The sequence below is a fragment of the Trematomus bernacchii genome, unplaced genomic scaffold (assembly GCF_902827165.1).
Source record: "Trematomus bernacchii unplaced genomic scaffold, fTreBer1.1, whole genome shotgun sequence".
Classification (NCBI taxonomy): Eukaryota; Metazoa; Chordata; class Actinopteri; order Perciformes; family Nototheniidae; genus Trematomus; species Trematomus bernacchii.
In genome coordinates, this window is record NW_022988043.1 from 22,593,524 (window position 1) to 22,611,982 (window position 18,459).

The following is an 18,459-nucleotide window of genomic DNA, read 5'->3' on the forward strand; positions in this document are numbered from 1 at the left end:
AGAATCAAAACATAAAATAAAGTTACCAAAGGTATAACATATAAAATATTTATATTTACAGAGGTAACAGCAGCTCTAAAACAGTTAGGTAGGTAGGTAAAATATTGTATGAGTATAAATGCAACAAAAACAATTAACTTTTTTTAAAGAAACCCAAATGTCCTTAAACGTCTAAAACTACACCCACTTGCTGTGAACTTCTCATGGTGACTGAAGCATTTCGGTTTATTGAAGTAAGATTTTTCCCAGAAAGAAAGGCATGATGGGACTTGTGTGTGTGTGTGTGTGTGTGTGTGTGTGTGTGTGTGTGTGTGTGTGTGTGTGTGTGTGTGTGTGTGTGTGTGTGTGTGTGTGTGTGTGTGTGTGTGTGTGTGTGTGTGTGTGTGTGTGTGTGTGTGTGTGTGTGTGTGTGTGTGTGTGTGTGTGTGTGTGTGTGTGTGTGTGTGTGTGTGTGTGTGTGTGTGTGTGTGTGTGTGTGTACTGATATTTCCTGCCTGCTGACCTACTGCACTCTTTATTCCGAGCTTTTCCCTCCCCTCCCTCTCAGTCTCCGTGTGATCTGATATTTGATCCCTCATTAATGATTGGCAGCCTCTGGACTCTGTACACTCTGTTAGTCAGCTGCAGAGACACATGACTTTAATGGCAATCATATATACATGATAAAGAAAGACACAGCTCAGAACCTGCTGGCAGCTCCTTTTGGATTTCTCTGGCCAAATTAATGCATATGCAATACATTTTGGCAAGGCTAAGGCTGGGCTATATGTTCAAAAATGACAGATTTAAAGTGCCCCTTTTATGCTTTTGGGGGTTTTCCCTTTCCTCTAGTGTTCTAAATGTTTATTTTTCTGTGCATATACATAGTCTGCAAAGGCTAAAATCCCTGGTTTCCCTCCAGAGGGAGTGTCTCTTTCACACACTGCCTCACATGCCCCCAAATGACTCCCTTGTTTACTTCCGTTACATAGTGACATCACTATAGAGGTTTCTCATTTCTCTAATTCCTATCCTCGACTCCTATCCTCGTGTCTTAGTCCCGCCCACAGGAGATGCGAGCGGAGGAGTCGAGGAGGGGAAGCAGCAGGCGGTTAGAGAAATGAGAACTCCTGTCCTCTGAGCGGTCATTTTAAAGAGACGTCCATTAATGATGACAGGAGGCACAGCAGCACTCTGTCTGATGGACAGATGTGTTCATGACCACTTATATATTTACTTTGAATTCATTCACAGTGCGGTATAATGAGACAATAACAGGCTACAGATGCGGACATATATACACACATATATATTTATATAAATATATACAATTTCAGATTCAAACAAGTATGAGAGCACTCTCATAATAACGTAACACTATCAGAGACTGAATATACCCCCCCCCCCCCCCTCTCTGGTCGCTACAATGGGGAATTGAAATTACGGGCCAAAAGTTTTATTTACCAGTATTAAAAGTAAGCATAGGACACCAAACCAACTGAGACCTGTCTGTCTGCCGCATCTACACACACACACACACACACACACACACACACACACACACACACACACACACACACACACACACCTCTACACACTGTACAACACGCACCTACACACTGTACAACACGCACCTACACACTGTACAACACGCACCTACACACTGTACAACACGCACCTACACACTGTACCACACACACCTACACACTGTACCACACACACCTACAGCTCCTAAAGCATCAGGCTACAGCCGTTGTGTATTTTATTATGTGAAGCACTAAATGGTCTTAGAAAAATATCGACTCTTTGTTTGTAGATATCTACTAAACTACAGCATACAAATACAGAGAGTAATGTAGGCCTGTTATACTGAGTGATATATATTATACACACTGCTCTGCTTTCTGCACGGACCTCACAGCTGTTCTCACTGTAAACATCGCGTCGCGATGAAAGCAGTTAATAACATAATATCCAGGGGATGCATGCAGAGCTGTGATTGGCTGAGATCAGTCCGGCCGTGCGTCACGATCTTTTAAACATCACTGTTGTTTCCGTGGAGGATCCGCGGAGGACCCATCAGTGTATCCTCAGTTATAGCTCCTCCAGAGAGCCTCCTCGATGCTCGATCCTTGGTCCTCGATGTGCATTTAGAGAAATGAGATGTCCTTCAACATGGCGCGCTGAAATCCATTTCCGGGTCACTACCTGAGGACCGAGGATTCGAGTCGAGGAGGGGGAAATTAGAGAAATTAGAAACCTTCTATGTAAAACTTGCATGGCTATTGACTAGCGCTTTGACACATTGTAAGTGATAGGCTAAGGGGCGGGACATTTCTAAGCGGTTGACCAATCACAACAGAGCCGGCCAGCTAGCCAATCAGAGCAGACTGGGCTCTGGTTTCAGACAGAGGGTGAAAAGAGGTGCAGTATGATAAAAATAAAGAGCTTTTAAAGCATGGAGACATGTCCCAGTAGAGACACAACATAAAAATATGAACCTGAAAATGAGCATTTAAAAATATTCTTCTTGGAATAAAACACTAAAGAAAAAAGAAGATGAACAATTGTTTATAATGTACAATATTTTTTTCAAATGGGTCAGATCATGCTGTACGCTCGGCAGCAACGCCAATATGTATCAGAAGAGTGGGTTGGGGGGCACTTTTGTACATTTTTCACTTCTTATTCCCCTTTCTTTTGTCACCCTTTGCTGACCACACCGGTCTTCAAATTTCAACTACACATCTGTAGAGTTTCGTCACCACACATACTCGGGTGGTGTCTCTGGAAGCACATTTGTGTTATGCTGTATTATTACGTTACATATTTCCATATTATTAAAGTCAAACAGTATAACTTTGTGATATAACATTTGTATGGAGTACACAGTTTAAGTAGATGGCATTGTGTATTGTTTATTCTTTCATGCACAAATTAAAAATACAGAAACATAACAGAACAAATATTTTACAGTGCTATAACAGGCAGAAAACCCACGATTAGTATCAGAAGATATATCAATTCAATAGTGATGGCAAATTATTAGAACAAAATATAATAAAAATAACAATGAAATATAGAAACATCAAATAAAGGAACTGTGTTTTTGAAAGGTGTTTTTGTGTATGTGGGTACATTTCAAATGAATGTAGAGAGAACATGTTTAGATGCATTACATTTAACATCATTCAAACGCTCACCCTCAACATATGATATTATGTTAACATTTGATGTACTGTGTGTATATTCACAATACCATGTATTGTTTTTGTCTCTGGAGGAGATGCAAAAACGTGTCTTGCTCGGCACCTTTATTTAAAACTCATACATACTGAGGAAAGATGGAAAGACTATACCGCAGATAAAAGCAAACATTATGTAGGCAAAAATAAACACTGAAACAAATAGAAGCTGTGTTTGATGTCAAGGTTACAGTTATTAAAGCAAATGGGTGTGAATACAAATGCATAACATTGATAGAGCAGAGCACAGCGGCGCCTGCTGGTGTGTGTGAGACACTGTCTAACGTCTCTGTTGTGTTGCAGGACCACTGTCACTATCAGGGCTACGTTCAGAACATGGACGGTTCCTCTGTTGCTATGAGCATCTGCAATGGCCTCAGGTAAAACACACACACACACACACACACTACTACACACTAGACTTTATACACACTGTACACACTCCCCTCTCTCTCAAGGACAAAGTTTCCTATTTATATTCCCCTCACAGATGGCTGTGTGTGTGTGTGTGTGTGTGTGTGTGTGTGTGTGTGTGTGTGTGTGTGTGTGTGTGTGTGTGTGTGTGTGTGTGTGTGTGTGTGTGTGTGTGTGTGTGTGTGTGTGGTGTGTGTGTGTGTGTGTGTGTGTGTGTGTGTGTGTGTGTGTGTGTGTGTGTGTGTGTGTGTGTGTGTGTGTGTGTGTGTGTGTGTGTGTGTGTGTGTGTGTGTGTGTGTGTGTGTGTGTGTGTGTGTGTGTGTGTGTGTGTGTGTGTGTGTGTGTGTGATCCATCCTGCTGTTTAAGACTGTGTGTTTTATTATTAATTAATATTGTGGACTACACACACATTTGTTGGCTTAATTAACAGTTTGACTTTCTGAATCACTGTGCAACACACACACACCTATCTCTGAGTAACACCGGTCTGAGCTGAACCTTAAAGGGCCAGTTCACCCAAAAAACGTTGTCTTTGCCTCAAATTTGGTGCCATCACATCCAGTTACACAGATTACAACAGAAACAAAAAAAACGTTTTTATGAACAATAAACAGCTGCATTTTTGAAAACCGATAAAGGTAATTGAATCACATATTCTGAAAATGTTTCTTGAAAAACTCATATAAAGTATGCTGTAGATGAACTCTTTCAACCAGTTTCTAAGTTGCGGTGTCTCTATATTTATATGGTGTGGATATGATGTCTCACTCGGACTAAAACAAACTAAAATCAAAATATTTTGTCTTTCTTTATTTCAGAGGAGTGTTGCATCTCTCCAATGACAGTTATGGCATCGAGCCATTAGACTCCGCCCCTGACCAGCACCTGGTGTACCGCCTGCAGGATGTGACATCACAGCCTCTGGGGTGTGGCACGCCACACTACGATGGGCATGAGCATGACAGCAACACCACGGAGCATGCTCAGTACAAACCAGAGGAAATCCACCACAAACACCACAGCAGGGTGGGTCCACGCATGCACACACACACACACACACACACACACACACACACACACACACACACACACACACACACACACACACACACTCAAATACACTAATTAAACAATAGAAAATGAATGTGTGCATGCAAAGTAACTTGTTGTTTATGTTGCAGATGAAGCGAGCTATTCTCCATCAGACTTACTACGTGGAGCTGCTGCTGGTGGTTGATAATGAGAGGGTAACACACACACACACACACACACACACACATACTGTACATGTTATGTTTTAAATGAACAGTTCGATATTTTAAGGAAACGCACTCTAAATGTTTTCACTGTTGCATACTTACAAATCATTTAAAAAGTGTCTTGGGCCTTCTTCTTTTTTTTGCACATGGTACCAGGGGCCTCATTTATAAAACTTTGCAGAACATACAATATTTGTTTTGATTTATAAAAGTGGTGTACATTTGCACAAGCTCAACACACCCCCTGGTTACCTCCCACAACAACCCATGAATCTGCTATCTCGATGAGTGCAAAGCTAGGAAGAAAAAAATATTCGACTGTTTGATTGAGATGCTTATGGGGAGGTTGAGGCCAAAATAAAAAAAGCCTTGCTAGGTAGCCCAAAGCCCTGGAATAACAGCCAAAAGGAACTGGATTAAGAGGCAACATGTTATAGTCTCAGTGCAGCTGCCATCAGTGAGAGCATAACTGAAAGCATGATGATATTTACTGTTAGTGAAATATAAAAAAAAAGAAAAAAAAAAAACTTGATTTAGTGTTCTCACCTAAAAGTTAAGGCCAAAGAGGGAATATAGTAAGTGCCACTTGTGGGGGCAAAGGGACGCCACACCTCTCTCTGTCTGTGAAGCACATGGCATTCATTTTCATTATGCCTCATTAGGATCAGTCACACACTCTCTCAGCGGCGAAACTGTGGCGCGCTTACACTGTAGGTGCGCCGCGTTTGGGGGTGTGGGGGGGGTGCGGGTGCTAGTGGAGCCTTGCAGATGAGGGTGCTGCAGCCCCCTCAGCACCCCCCCCCTTCCCGCATCCTATCGCGATGTCTCGCTGTCTCGCAGACCCCACGCAGCAACCAGGAAATGACACCAGTAACCCAGCTCACACTGTCCCCTCCTCACAGCAGCGAGCCCTGCAACGTCCTGCCAACACGGCACCCAGACCCCACGCAGCATTCTCATTTGTTTGTCATTACTGGTGTCATTATCTGGTTGCTAACGCCATTGTAACACATAATCACTGATGTTCCGCTGTAACGGTGGTGGACTCATCAGAACAGAGTGGGCGAGCTGACCAATCAGAGCACAGTGGGCTCATAGGGAGGGGGGGGCAGGAGCTCCAACAAGCCGTTTAGGACAGAGAGTGAATACACATACTATACAGAGATGCTGTATGAGAAACCAATGTGAGTTTGGAACATTGAACAATGTAAATCTATTTTAGTAGACCTCAACAATGGAATTATGATCAGTAGAAATGGCCATGACATGGGACCTTTTAAGTTTGGTGTGAACATTTTTGTCCTTGTTTTTTTTTCAGTATAATTATATGAATAAGAACGAGACAGCAGTGAGGGAAGAGATGGTTCACCTGGCCAACTTTATAGACAGCGTGAGTACACACACACACAAGCTTGTGGATGCATATGTAGTTGCGGTATTATTGTTGTCAATTGCATAGAAAGTGGCATGAACGTGTGTGTGTTCACAGACATCTTCAACAGGTCCCTGCTGCAGTCTGTAGTCCCCACATGTCTTAAACACTCCTCCATCGTTCCTGTCCCCAAAAAGACAATAATCACCAGCCTCAATGACTACCGCCCAGTAGCACTCACCTCCACCATAATGAAGTGCTTTGAGCGGTTAGTCAAAACCTTCATCACCTCCTCCCTCCCTGAATCTCTGGACCCCCTGCAGTTTGCCTACAGAGCAAACAGGTCCACAGACAACGCCATAGCCCTCACCATCCACACTGCCCTCTCACACCTGGACCAGAGGAACACATATGTGAGAATGCTGTTCATTGACTACAGTTCAGCATTCAATACCATTGTGCCCTCCAAGCTGGCCATCAAGCTCAGAGACCTCGGGCTCAACAGCGCCCTCTGTGACTGGATCCTGAACTTCCTGACGGGCAGACCCCAGGCAGTGCGGGTGGGAAACATCACATCCTCCACCCTGATCCTCAACACCGGAGCCCCTCAAGGCTGCGTGCTCAGCCCTCTCCTCTACTCCCTGTTCACTCACGACTGCGTGGCCACACACAGCTCCAACACCATCGTGAAGTTTGCTGACGACACGACCGTCATCAGCCAGATCACGACGAGACGGCGTACAGAGAGGAGGTTGAAAACTTGACATCTTGGTGCCAGGATAACAACCTCCATCTCAACGTCAGCAAAACCAAGGAGCTGATTGTGGACTACAGGAAGCAGCAGGGAGAGGGACACGCCCCCATCGCCATCAATGGGACTACGGTGGAGAGAGTCAGCAGCTTCAGGTTCCTCGGGGTCCACATCACTGAGGACCTGACATGGACTCTTCACACCACCACCATCACCAAGAAAGCTCGACAGCGACTCTTCTTCCTCCGCAGGCTGAGGAGGTTCAACATGGACTCCAGGACACTCTGCAACTTCTACAGGTGCACCATAGCGAGGATCCTGACCTTCTACAGGTGCACCATAGCGAGGATCCTGACCTTCTACAGGTGCACCACAGAGAGGATCCTGACTGGCCGCATCACGGCCTGGTACGGCAGCTGCACCGCCCTCGATCGTAAGGCTTTACAGAGGGTGGTGAAAACTGCACAGAACATCACCAGGACGGAGCTGCCATCCATGGAGGACCTTTACTCCCAGCGGCTCAGGAAGAAATGCCTCCGGATTATTAAAGACCCCCATCACCCCAGCCACAAACTGTTCTGTCTGCTGCCGTGTGGCAGGCGCTACCGCAGCATCCGGACTAAAACCACCAGACTCAGGGACAGTTTCATCCTACAGGCAATAAGACTGTTAAACACCTGAACTGCTGTAACAACATTCATAACATTCTGCTACTTAGTAATCATTTATCTATTTACCTAATATATCATTCAAATAGCTTGCATATAGACTCTTATTTCACATTTTTTTTTAAACTATTCCTTTCTTTTTGCAGTTACTTTTAATATTTACCTGCACTATATTTTTCTGTCTTTCTGTAATATTGTGTTGCACTGTTGGAGAAGCCTGTGACTTAAGAATTTAATCGACATAACTACTCTGTAGCTATGGTTGTATGACTAATAAAGAACCTTGAACCCTTGTGTCGTTCAGATCTACATACAGCTGAATGTTCGGGTGGTGCTGGTTGGTCTGGAGATCTGGACTCAGCAGAACCTGATCAGCACCGAGGGGGGAGCCGGAGAGGTGCTGAGTCGCTTCACCCAGTGGAGAGAGAAAGACCTGGTCCCTCGCCGCCGCCATGACTCAGCGCAACTCATCGTGTTAGTACACACACACACACACACACACACACACACACACACACACATACAGGAGTCAATATTGAGGATATTGGTGATGATGATGATGTTGATGATGATGTCCTTGCAGGAAGAAGAGTTTCGGGCTAACAGCAGGGATGGCTTTCGTCTCCACAGTCTGCTCCAGGAGTCACGGGGGCGGGATCAACGCGGTACGCTGCTGATTACTTCCGCCCGTCGACGGAAAAATACGTTTTTGATAGACTGAAGATAATTAACAGGGACCAGTAAACTGAATGTACTCTCTCTCTTTCCGTCCACCTGTCTCTGTCTTCTCTCTGCAGTTTACCAATAACAACATTCCCTCGTTTGCCTCCATCGTGGCTCATGAACTGGGCCACAACCTCGGGATGAACCACGACGACGGGCGCACCTGCCCCTGCCCCACCGGCGCCTGCATCATGAACTCTGGAGCCACGTAAGACACAATAACACAGACAGACAGACAGACACACAGACAGACAGACAGACAGACAGACAGACAGACAGACACACAGACAGACAGACAGACACACAGACAGACAGACAGACAGACAGACAGACAGACAGACAGACAGACAGACAGACACACAGACAGACAGACAGACAGACAGACAGACAGACAGACACACAGACAGACAGACAGACAGACAGACACACAGACAGACAGACACACAGACACACAGACAGACAGACAGACACACAGACACACAGACAGACAGACAGACAGACAGACAGACAGACACACAGACAGACAGACAGACAGACAGACAGACACACAGACACAGACAGACAAAAACAGCAGGTTATTTTATTGAAGGAATCATCTTATTTTGCACTTGCCACTCCATCTGTTTATGTATGGGCTCATGCTGCTTAATGTATGTGTGTCTCTGTCATACAGTGGGATGGGACTCTGATTCTTAAATCTGTATTCTGTGGAAAAAAATGAAAAGCATTGAATCAATATCAGAGATCCTGTCTTATGACAACCACAGGAGGCTGTACTGCTTGGAAATTAAAGAACACTTCTCTCCTCTCTCTTATTCCTTCTCTCCTTCCTGTTCTTCCTCCTCCTCCTCTCCCTTACTCCTTCTCCTTCCATTCTTCCTTATCTTCACTTCTCTCTTCATTTTACTTATCATCATCCTCTCTCTTCATCCTCCTCCTCCTCCCTTTACCTTCTTCTCCTCATCCTCCTCTTCTCATGTTTTCCTCCTGCTCACCTCTCCACTCTCCTGCTCCTCCCATCCTCCCTCTTTCCTCCTCTCCTCCCCCTCCTTCTTTGATCTACTCCCCCTTTTCTTCCTCCTTCTCTCCTTTTGCTGCCTCCACATCTTACTCCTCGCCTCTCTCTTCCTTCTCCTTCTCCTGCCCTTACACCTCCTCACCCCTTCCTTCCTCTCCTTTTTCCTCATCTCTTTCCTCCTCTCTCCAAAAGACATGCAGACATTCACTGGAGTATCCTCCATGCATCAACTTTGTTTTAGGGCAGGTCAAGTTCTGGAGATCACATTCCAGCAAGTTTGAATGAATGTATTTGTGGGTGAAGTGTGTTTTAATGCGAGTACACTGTGCAAAGATAGTGACAAATAAAAGTTGATTTCAAAAATCAAAGAATCTCTCCCCCTCGTCCTCTTCCTCCCTGCAGAGGATCCAGAAACTTCAGCAGCTGTAGTGCTGATGACTTTGAGAAGATGATCTTGTCGACGGGGGGAACGTGTCTCCTGAACGTCCCTCGCCCTGACGAGGCCTACAGCGTCCCCTTCTGTGGGAACAGGCTGGTGGACATGGGGGAGGAGTGTGACTGTGGCTCAGAGAAGGTGTGTGGCTCATAGTCCGAAAAGAAACTCTGCAGTGTATACGTGAATATTCTCTGTGATTTACAAGTTATTCCTTCGTGATCAGGGTTGGGAGGGTTACTTTAAAAATGTATTCCGTTACAGTAATCGCCTGTAAACATTTTTTTATCAGAAACCTCATCTTAGTATCAAAATATAAAAGTAAGGTAACCTGATTACTTTCCCTTACTATTAGATTTCCTCAATACCAAATACATCGAAGAGAAAAGATATACCAACAAAATGTTTTTTTACCTCAGTGTTATTAAGACAACAGAACACTGTAACCAAAAGGAAGAAATCATGATATTTAGGATCAAAAAGGATTTTATTGATAGTACAAGCTGCCTGTCACTCAGCATATTCAGCCAGCAGCCTATACACCAACAATGAAACACATGAGCACATACTACAGTTTAAAAAAGCAGAAATTAAATTTGAGCTGACAGAAAATGCTCCGTTTTAGTTTAATACACACAGTTAAGCTCACACACACTATTCTATTCACATATAGGTTCACCTACTGAATTAAAAACAGAACAAATGAAGCAAAGAAAGTGAAAACCATAAAGCAGATTCAGGCAGTAGGCGTATAGATTCACACTTAAAGTATTATCCTACAGAACAGCTCTAAGAGAAGAGATAACATCTGATAGGTGTTGGTTACATTGTAATCCTGCTAGTAATACCTAATAATTAGAAGTGTAACAGAAATCTGATTACGTCTTTTTTTATGTTACTGTAAAGGAATACAGTTACCCTTTTTTGTGTCCTGCTTATGTTATCCTGTCACATGTAATCTGTTACTCCACAAGCCGGGTTGTGATAAAGAAAACACCACAGAGGCTGCAGGGAAACAGGGAGTGCCCCACACAATCGTTAGTGGGGAGGGGCAACAGTGTGGTTACTGCTGCACAAAGGCTATCACCTCCTCCAAATCACTATGATGTTTTCTTCTGAAGAATGTCTTTTCAAAGTCCAGATGTGTGTGGTATGAAGTCAACACTATTTCTAAACTCAATTATAAACATTGCCCCTGCAGGCATAAAGCATGGCAATTGATCCAACCTTCTTTTTCTTTTTGTAAATCGCAAACTTTAATTTCTTAGAAGATCTATGTTGTTTTCTCGTAAATGTACGACTTTACAGGGTGTCCGCGGGGTCTTAAAAAGTATTAAAAGTTGATAAATACATTTAGCGAAAATGAAGGCTATTAAAAAGTATTAAACGGCATTTTCCAAGGTATTACATTTTGTAGCTTGTTTCCAATAAGTATATAAATTGTCCAAAGAGGTTGTATTCTACAGTGTGCCTGAATGTAATCATTGCGTAGGTGTGTAGTGTGATTCTGTGTAGTTTATTTATGGCATCCCGTTGGGTTTGACGTCATCTGAACAGGACATCGCACGCTCACTGCTTGATAGTGCGCGAAGGCCCGTTTACGCCGGTTGTTAAACAACATCGTTATGGGGAAATGCAATGTGTCCAAATGGTTGGAAGATAAGGAGGAAGGACAATCAATACTGTATATAGTAAATGTGAGGTAAAGTGTGTCGCCAAGGTAACCGGTTAAAACTCCAAGTGGCGATGAGGTCTTAAAATGTATGGAAAGGGTCTTAAAAAAGGTCTTAAAAGGTTTTACATTTGACTTCAGGATTCCTGCATATACCCTGCTTTAATCTTGGAAGTTTTTCTTCCCTCCCATGGCTCTGTAATAAAACAAACATTGTCACCTACATGGCCCCAATAAGCCGACATGTGTGTACTATTTTACTAATAGATCAAATGTGAAAAATAATGTACTGGTTCTAGTGTACCCTGGTGTTCATATTCAAATAAACCATGATCCTACCAACCACTAAAGCCTATTCATATTGACATTGAGTCAAATGTTCTCCTCTACGTATGAAGTTTTAGCGTCATTATTATGGTGAATGAACTATTAGCAGCTCTTGCCCGCATTTTGCCTGTAGATGTACAGAAACTGGTTTACTTTGATAACAAATATAAAATAAATGAACATTCTGAGAGTTCCACATTTGACTGGTTTCTACTGTAGATGGACCTTATTCATGATTGACATCAGAGATAATGATATCCAGAGTTAGTGTAAGTTACAAATATATTACTGAATATAAATCATCTGCGTGTTTTGGATTTCCCCGAGTCATGACTAAGAGTGTGATTTTTGAGGCAAACTGCAGCGATCTTCCACTATGTATCTTTATCAGCTGAGCAGTAAAATCCTCAGCCAAGCTACATTTAAAAGAAAGTCAAACGCATAATAAGAACGTGTGTGTGTGTGTATTACAGGAGTGTGAGAAGGACCCCTGCTGTGAGTATCAGACGTGTAAACTGAAGTCTGGAGCTCAGTGTGCGTACGGAGAGTGCTGCTACAAATGTCAGGTACACAACCAGTGGGCACACACATCTGAAATGCAAGTCACTCGTAATTGTTAGATGATATTTATGGAAATGTGTTGAAAATGTTTTAGTACAGGAAATTGCTCCTGCACACCAGATTCTCCAACTACAACAAACAAACAACACAACTAAATAATACATATGATATACGTTGTTGACAATATTTTATATCATTAGCTAGAATCATTTTTTTAAAGAAGCTTGCACTACATTTGCATTATTATCTCCAGAAGATTTATTAAAGATAACCTGAAAGAGTTGATGTAAACAATAAAACCACAGTATTCATATTAAATTTAATGTAAATAAAAACAGCAAGAAAATAAATAATTACCATTAAATTACATAAATCAATATATAGCTCCAACTTTAAGTGTTGACACTTTTTTTGTCATTTTACTTTGTCAAACCTTAGGTAAGATTCATTTTGCAACCATCATTTGACTCCTCAAAGCCTTGGTTAATACTATATAATAATACAATGTGTGTATGTGCGTGTGTATGTGGGCGGCTGTGGCTCAGTGGATGGTGTGCTGGACTTAGAATTAGGGGGTAGCAAGTTCGAGTCCCACTGCAGTCTATGTCGTTGTGTCCCTGGGCAAGACACATCACCCCAAATTGCTCCTGTGGGGGTTGTCCACAGTACTGAATGTCTGTTAGTCGCTTTGGATAAATGCGTCTAACAAATGACATGTAATGTATGTTTAGTATCTACCTGGTGGAAGTGAGTGTCGGTCCAGCACAGATGTGTGTGATCTTCCTGAGTACTGTAACGGCTCCTCGTCCCTCTGTAAGAGCGATGTCTTCATCCAGGTGAGACCTCAAATAATTCACCTTGCACCATCTGTCTGTGGATGTGGACAATCATAGTTCATCATGGTTCTGGTCGCGTCTATCGTTTTTCCAACCCAGTTCAGATTCAACCAGGCCCACTTCCACATCAATGTAGCTCTGCATGACTGTGTCATGGACGTATAAAGAGAACTTCGCCGTCCCCATGTCAACAACGCTAAAGTCATATCACGTCTTCTCTAGCTTGGGACAAACGATATGGGCTGTTAAACTGTCAGAGTAAGGGAAAACCTTCCAGCGGTCTGCAGCAAGAGGAATATTTGTTATCGTCTGACAGTGTTGGAGGATACCAAAGTACATTTACTCAAATACTGTACTCATGTACAAATCTTGTACAAAATACCAGCTATTAAGCTACATATTGCTTTCTAGTTCATTATTTTTAACTCCTTTCTCTTTTTTTTTGGGAGGGGTGCCTAAGTTTATTACATATTATCAAATGCAATAATTATATGTATACGACAGTGCCATAGCTAAATGTGTTAGGTCTAAAGGTGTGTTTTGCTCCTCTCACCGGTCCCTCACAGCGGGCAGAGCTGCAGGTGCTGATCTCTCTCTCACGTCCGGTTATACTTCACTCGTGTTTATGTCCAAATCCATCAGATCTAGCTAGTTCTAGCAAATGATATGACTGCTGCCCCTCCCTACACGCAGATCACGCAGACTCAAACCTCAGCTTATGCCCAAATTCCAGCTGAGAGGGTCTTCTCTACAGCTGGCCTGATTGTGAATCGCCTCCGCACCCGCCTCTCCCCTGAGCATAGGCCCTGTTATAGGTTGTTGATCTCTGTTGTGATAGGGTTACGTTACCCTAACCCGTTATGTTGCTCGTGTATGATCCCTCTTTCATTTAAAAACCAAGTTATGTTTTAAGCATGAAAGCTGTAGGCCTATAGCTGTCAACTGTTCAAACTGTGATCACCAGTTCAATACATTTGACAAATCCGACTTTTCTATACTTATTTGAACATGTATTTATTTTTCAAAATTAAATGTTCTTTTTTTTTTTTTAAATGTTCCCACATTTTTTTAAATTTTTTATAGGATGTACATTTCGGTTAATCGGTTAACCGTTTTTTTGGGGGTCGAATATTCGAATATACATTTGCTTTCAAATTCCCATCCCTACTTCAAATTCATATTTTGTGATGAAAACTCCAAGACTGACGCTCTGACGCAGTCACGCAGAGCTACGTTGATCCGGAAGTGGGCGTGGTTACATCTGAACTGAGTTGGAAAAACGACAGACCTGTCTGGTCATATTTTCTGGTATTGTGTTTCTATTCAGACTTCCTGAAAGGAAGTACAACAATCATCTCAAAAAGCATTGGTTTTAGTATCAGTTTACCATTCTCATCCTTTTATCTTGAATTCCATACAAGCTAATAATAATAATAACAACAGTTTTTATTATTATGCTTTAAACATTAAATGTAGTTGAAATTGTTTCCAGTGTAGCATTAAAAACAAAACACAATTGATGAATAAATGAAGAAAATGTAATGAAATGGCAGAGAATTAAGAGTAGAAAGAATAGTAGTAGAAAGTGTTTTATCAATAGTCTTGTTGAAAAATGTGTGAATAATGTCAGGAAAATATCTGAAGAATAGATTAAAACAATTTTCAAAAAATCCTCGGAACTTATTTGAAAATGTTGAAAAAATATGTGAAATTGTCAGATGTCTATTATATTAGGCAAACTTGCCTTGCTTTACGGATCATCTATTCACCTTTTGCCTCATTATATGAAAAATATTAATTAATAAAAGTAAAAAGAATAAACAATATTGCTGAAGCTTTTCTTTGTGTTCCAGAACGGGCAGCCGTGCAGGAGCCAGCAGGCGTACTGTTACAATGGGAAGTGTCAGCACTACGACGGACAGTGCCAGGCCATATTTGGATCCAGTATGTCCTGCTGCCTCTTCATACGTACATTACAGAGCATGTAGTACAGTTGGAGAGAAACAAATCAGAATTTAAGCCATGTGAATTAACACAGTTGACAAATTGAATAGGCAACAATATGAGGTGCATGTTTTTTGTTGTTAAAAGGTATTTTAAAAACCTATAGGTGGAATCAAACTGTTCAAATCTGCTTGCTGTGTTAATTCAGAAGTGTATTCAAAGCCACTTCTCCCTTTTCCCCCTGCCCTATCTAATTCCTCTTTGTCCTCCTCTACACTTTCCATCTTTTCTCCTCCTTCTCCTCTTCCTCCTCTCTCCTCCTCAGAGGCAAAGGCTGCTCCTGAGATCTGTTTTAAAGATGTTAACAGTAAAGGGGATCGCTTTGGCAACTGTGGCTACCACAACTACGGCTACAAGAAGTGTGAGAGCAGGTAAAACACACATTCACGTACACATTACGTTGTTTTACTGAGTTCCAGACCAAACATTTGGGTCCAGAGTGAGACATCTTATATTGGTCAATCTTTGTTCTTGCCTGTCCTGTACTGTTCTCATTTTACAAGCTCAGTTTGGGTGACCTGAAAACCAATAGTGGAAGAGGTGCTCATATCTTTAACTTCAGTAAAAGTAGTACAACTGCTGAGTCAAAAAAAATCTGTTACAGGTAAAAGTCTTTCAAACTCGGTTTTAAAGAGGACCTATTCTGCTTCGTGGGGTTTTTCCTGTAGTGTGTTATTTATTTATATATACAATGCATGTAAATGGTCTGCAAAGGCTGAAATCCCTGTATTCCCTCCAGAGGGAGTTTCTCTCCCACACATACCCCTCCTGCTTAAATCGCCTCCATTGGACTCCTTTGTTTACTCTGTAACAATGTAACATAATGACATCACTATGTAACACTCACGCTTCTATTAGCTAGTGCTCCAGCAGATTATACGTGCTAAGGGGTGGGACATCTCTAATCTGTTGACCAATCACAACAGAGCTGGCCAGCTAACCAATCAGAGCAGACTGGGCTCTGGGCTTTCATAGAAAAAGGTCAAGGTCTCTGTGACCTCACAACAGATGACCTTAAGACCATCATTTAGGAATTCACATGCTATTTCTGATCATTTCCCAAAAATAATAAAAGATATTATGCTGAACTGATGATGACGTGTTTTGCCTCTGTCTCCATAGAAACGCCCTGTGTGGGAAGCTGCAGTGCTCCAACGTTCAGGCGGTGACGGTGTTCGGCATCGAGCCGTCCATCATCACCTCGCCTATCGGGAGCGGAGGAGCCAAATGTTACGGAGTCGACTTCATGCTGGGGTCAGACGTGCCCGATCCAGGCATGGTGAACGAGGGGAGCAAGTGTGGAGATAACAAGGTGAGGAGGAGAGGGAGGGGTCAGGGGAATGGAGGAGGAGGAGGAGGAGGAGGAGGAGGAGAAGAGTTGAGACAACAAGGTGAGGATGAGGGGAATAATGAAGGAGGAGAGATGTTGACGCTTGTTTCTTCTTCTGTGGTGTTAAGGTCTGCATGAACTTTGAGTGTTGCGGCGTGGAAGTCCTGAACTACGACTGTGACGTGGAGAAGAAGTGTCACGGACACGGGGTGAGACATGTCCTCCTGCCTGTCGCCTGCCTCGCACTGCAGCTGTCATCTATAGCCTCATAGTGACAACACTCAATTCTAAATCATCATAATGTTTTTTTCATTAACGCTTTATATCATAGTTGCAAGCTCAAAAGTGGTTTGGAATTAACTTTAGAATGAACACAGCAAGCAGACTTAAACAGTTTGATTCCACCTATAGGTTTTTTTTAAATATAGTCTAGTAACCAGCTCCAAGAGTCCTATTGTGAACCCGGAAATGTTGAGTACCCCAAAGTTTAATGTTAAAAATGTATAGTAGGGGTCCCCAACTCATAGTAACTGCCGGATGCTAACTTGCGTTAATTAGCTATGTGTGACCCGCTCTATCGAAATCAGTCGGAAGTCGTAACGGCTCATTTCAAAATAAACGTGGATTTGTGTAAAAAAATAGTTTTTCGGGGTTCGGGTGTTTTGTTTGATTTTAAACAAACAAAGTCTTGGCTTTCAGAATATGAAAGTTTTATTTTCAAAATCACACGATAAATACATGTTTGAAGCTTGTAAAGGGAAGATGACAGCTCTCACTCGCCACTCTGCCGTTTCGCAGCGCTGCTCCCCCTCCCTCCAGCTGAAATTATGAATGTAAGGCGTATAGTAATCATAGATAACACGGCAAGGTCCGTTACAGTTTGTTTTCATCTGATTTCAAATAAACAAAGTCTTGGCTTTCAGAATATTAAACTTGTTTCGGCAAATTCAGATGATAAATACAACTTTGAAGCTTGTAACGGCATAATTACAAGCGGAGAACGGAGTAACTTGACGTCACAGCAGGCATAACAACAGCCGGTGTTTCTCGTGAGTGTTTTCCCCGGGAAACAAACAATACACACAAACGCAAAATTACACAAACACACACACACGTATACACACACACACACGCGAGCTTCCCCCAGAGCAGTAATCCAAACGAAAATATCTTCCCTCCGTAGTATTTTGATCATTTGCTCCGCTAATAATCAATCAGATCGATGGATTCCAGAGAAGAGGAAACTTTAAAGGCCTTTTTCTCAAAATGATGACTCGGTGACAGTCATTATATAATGTGACATATTTCGCTTAGTATTTGGAGTACAAAAACAATCCTGATATCATTAGAAAGCTAGGAATCTCCTCTTTCCAACAGTGTATACAACTCAAAATGTGTCTTTGGGTCAATGCGACTGATTTTGATAGAGCAGGTCACATATGAGGTACACATTAGTCGCGTTCACACCGGAGTACTTTTCCCCGTACTTTTCCCCTTTAGTTCCGTTAGTACCCCTTATGTTGCGTTCACACCAAAAAGAGTACTTAGTGCCGGGAACTTTTACCCCCATTTTTAGTGCCTGCTAGAGAGGTGGTACTATCCTGGGGGGAAAAAGTGCCCCAGTTCTGATTGGCTGGGCGAATTGCAAACCACGCCCCGTAAAACTCTGAAAAGTTTTGTGAAGCCGCCATTGTATTTGTTGCATTAGCATTATTAGCATTAGCCCCGCGCACCAACGGACAGAGACTAACTTATGGCAACACAAAAAAAAACATGGGAGCGGTGGAGATGAGGAGGTGTCGGCGTTCTGGCGATTTACTCTGAAGGCTTCAGTAGAAGCTGCTGGGAGTCCCAGCAGCTTCTACT

General features: G+C 42.6%; 1 protein-coding gene across 2 annotated transcripts in view; it reads left to right on the forward strand.

The window, feature by feature from the left end:
• adam9 (ADAM metallopeptidase domain 9) overlaps positions 1 to 18,459 on the forward strand; it is a 57,092-nt gene that overhangs the window by 24,541 nt on the left and 14,092 nt on the right. For both annotated transcript variants that reach the window (XM_034117720.1, XM_034117722.1), the window contains exons 5-18: positions 3,528 to 3,604; positions 4,458 to 4,665; positions 4,821 to 4,886; positions 6,217 to 6,288; positions 7,994 to 8,163; positions 8,273 to 8,354; positions 8,487 to 8,620; positions 9,833 to 10,004; positions 12,336 to 12,428; positions 13,155 to 13,259; positions 15,113 to 15,203; positions 15,529 to 15,634; positions 16,386 to 16,575; positions 16,722 to 16,802. In XM_034117720.1, the coding sequence (XP_033973611.1) occupies positions 3,528 to 3,604; positions 4,458 to 4,665; positions 4,821 to 4,886; positions 6,217 to 6,288; positions 7,994 to 8,163; positions 8,273 to 8,354; positions 8,487 to 8,620; positions 9,833 to 10,004; positions 12,336 to 12,428; positions 13,155 to 13,259; positions 15,113 to 15,203; positions 15,529 to 15,634; positions 16,386 to 16,575; positions 16,722 to 16,802 (1,647 nt within the window). The remainder of the gene's footprint in view (positions 1 to 3,527; positions 3,605 to 4,457; positions 4,666 to 4,820; positions 4,887 to 6,216; positions 6,289 to 7,993; positions 8,164 to 8,272; positions 8,355 to 8,486; positions 8,621 to 9,832; positions 10,005 to 12,335; positions 12,429 to 13,154; positions 13,260 to 15,112; positions 15,204 to 15,528; positions 15,635 to 16,385; positions 16,576 to 16,721; positions 16,803 to 18,459) is intronic.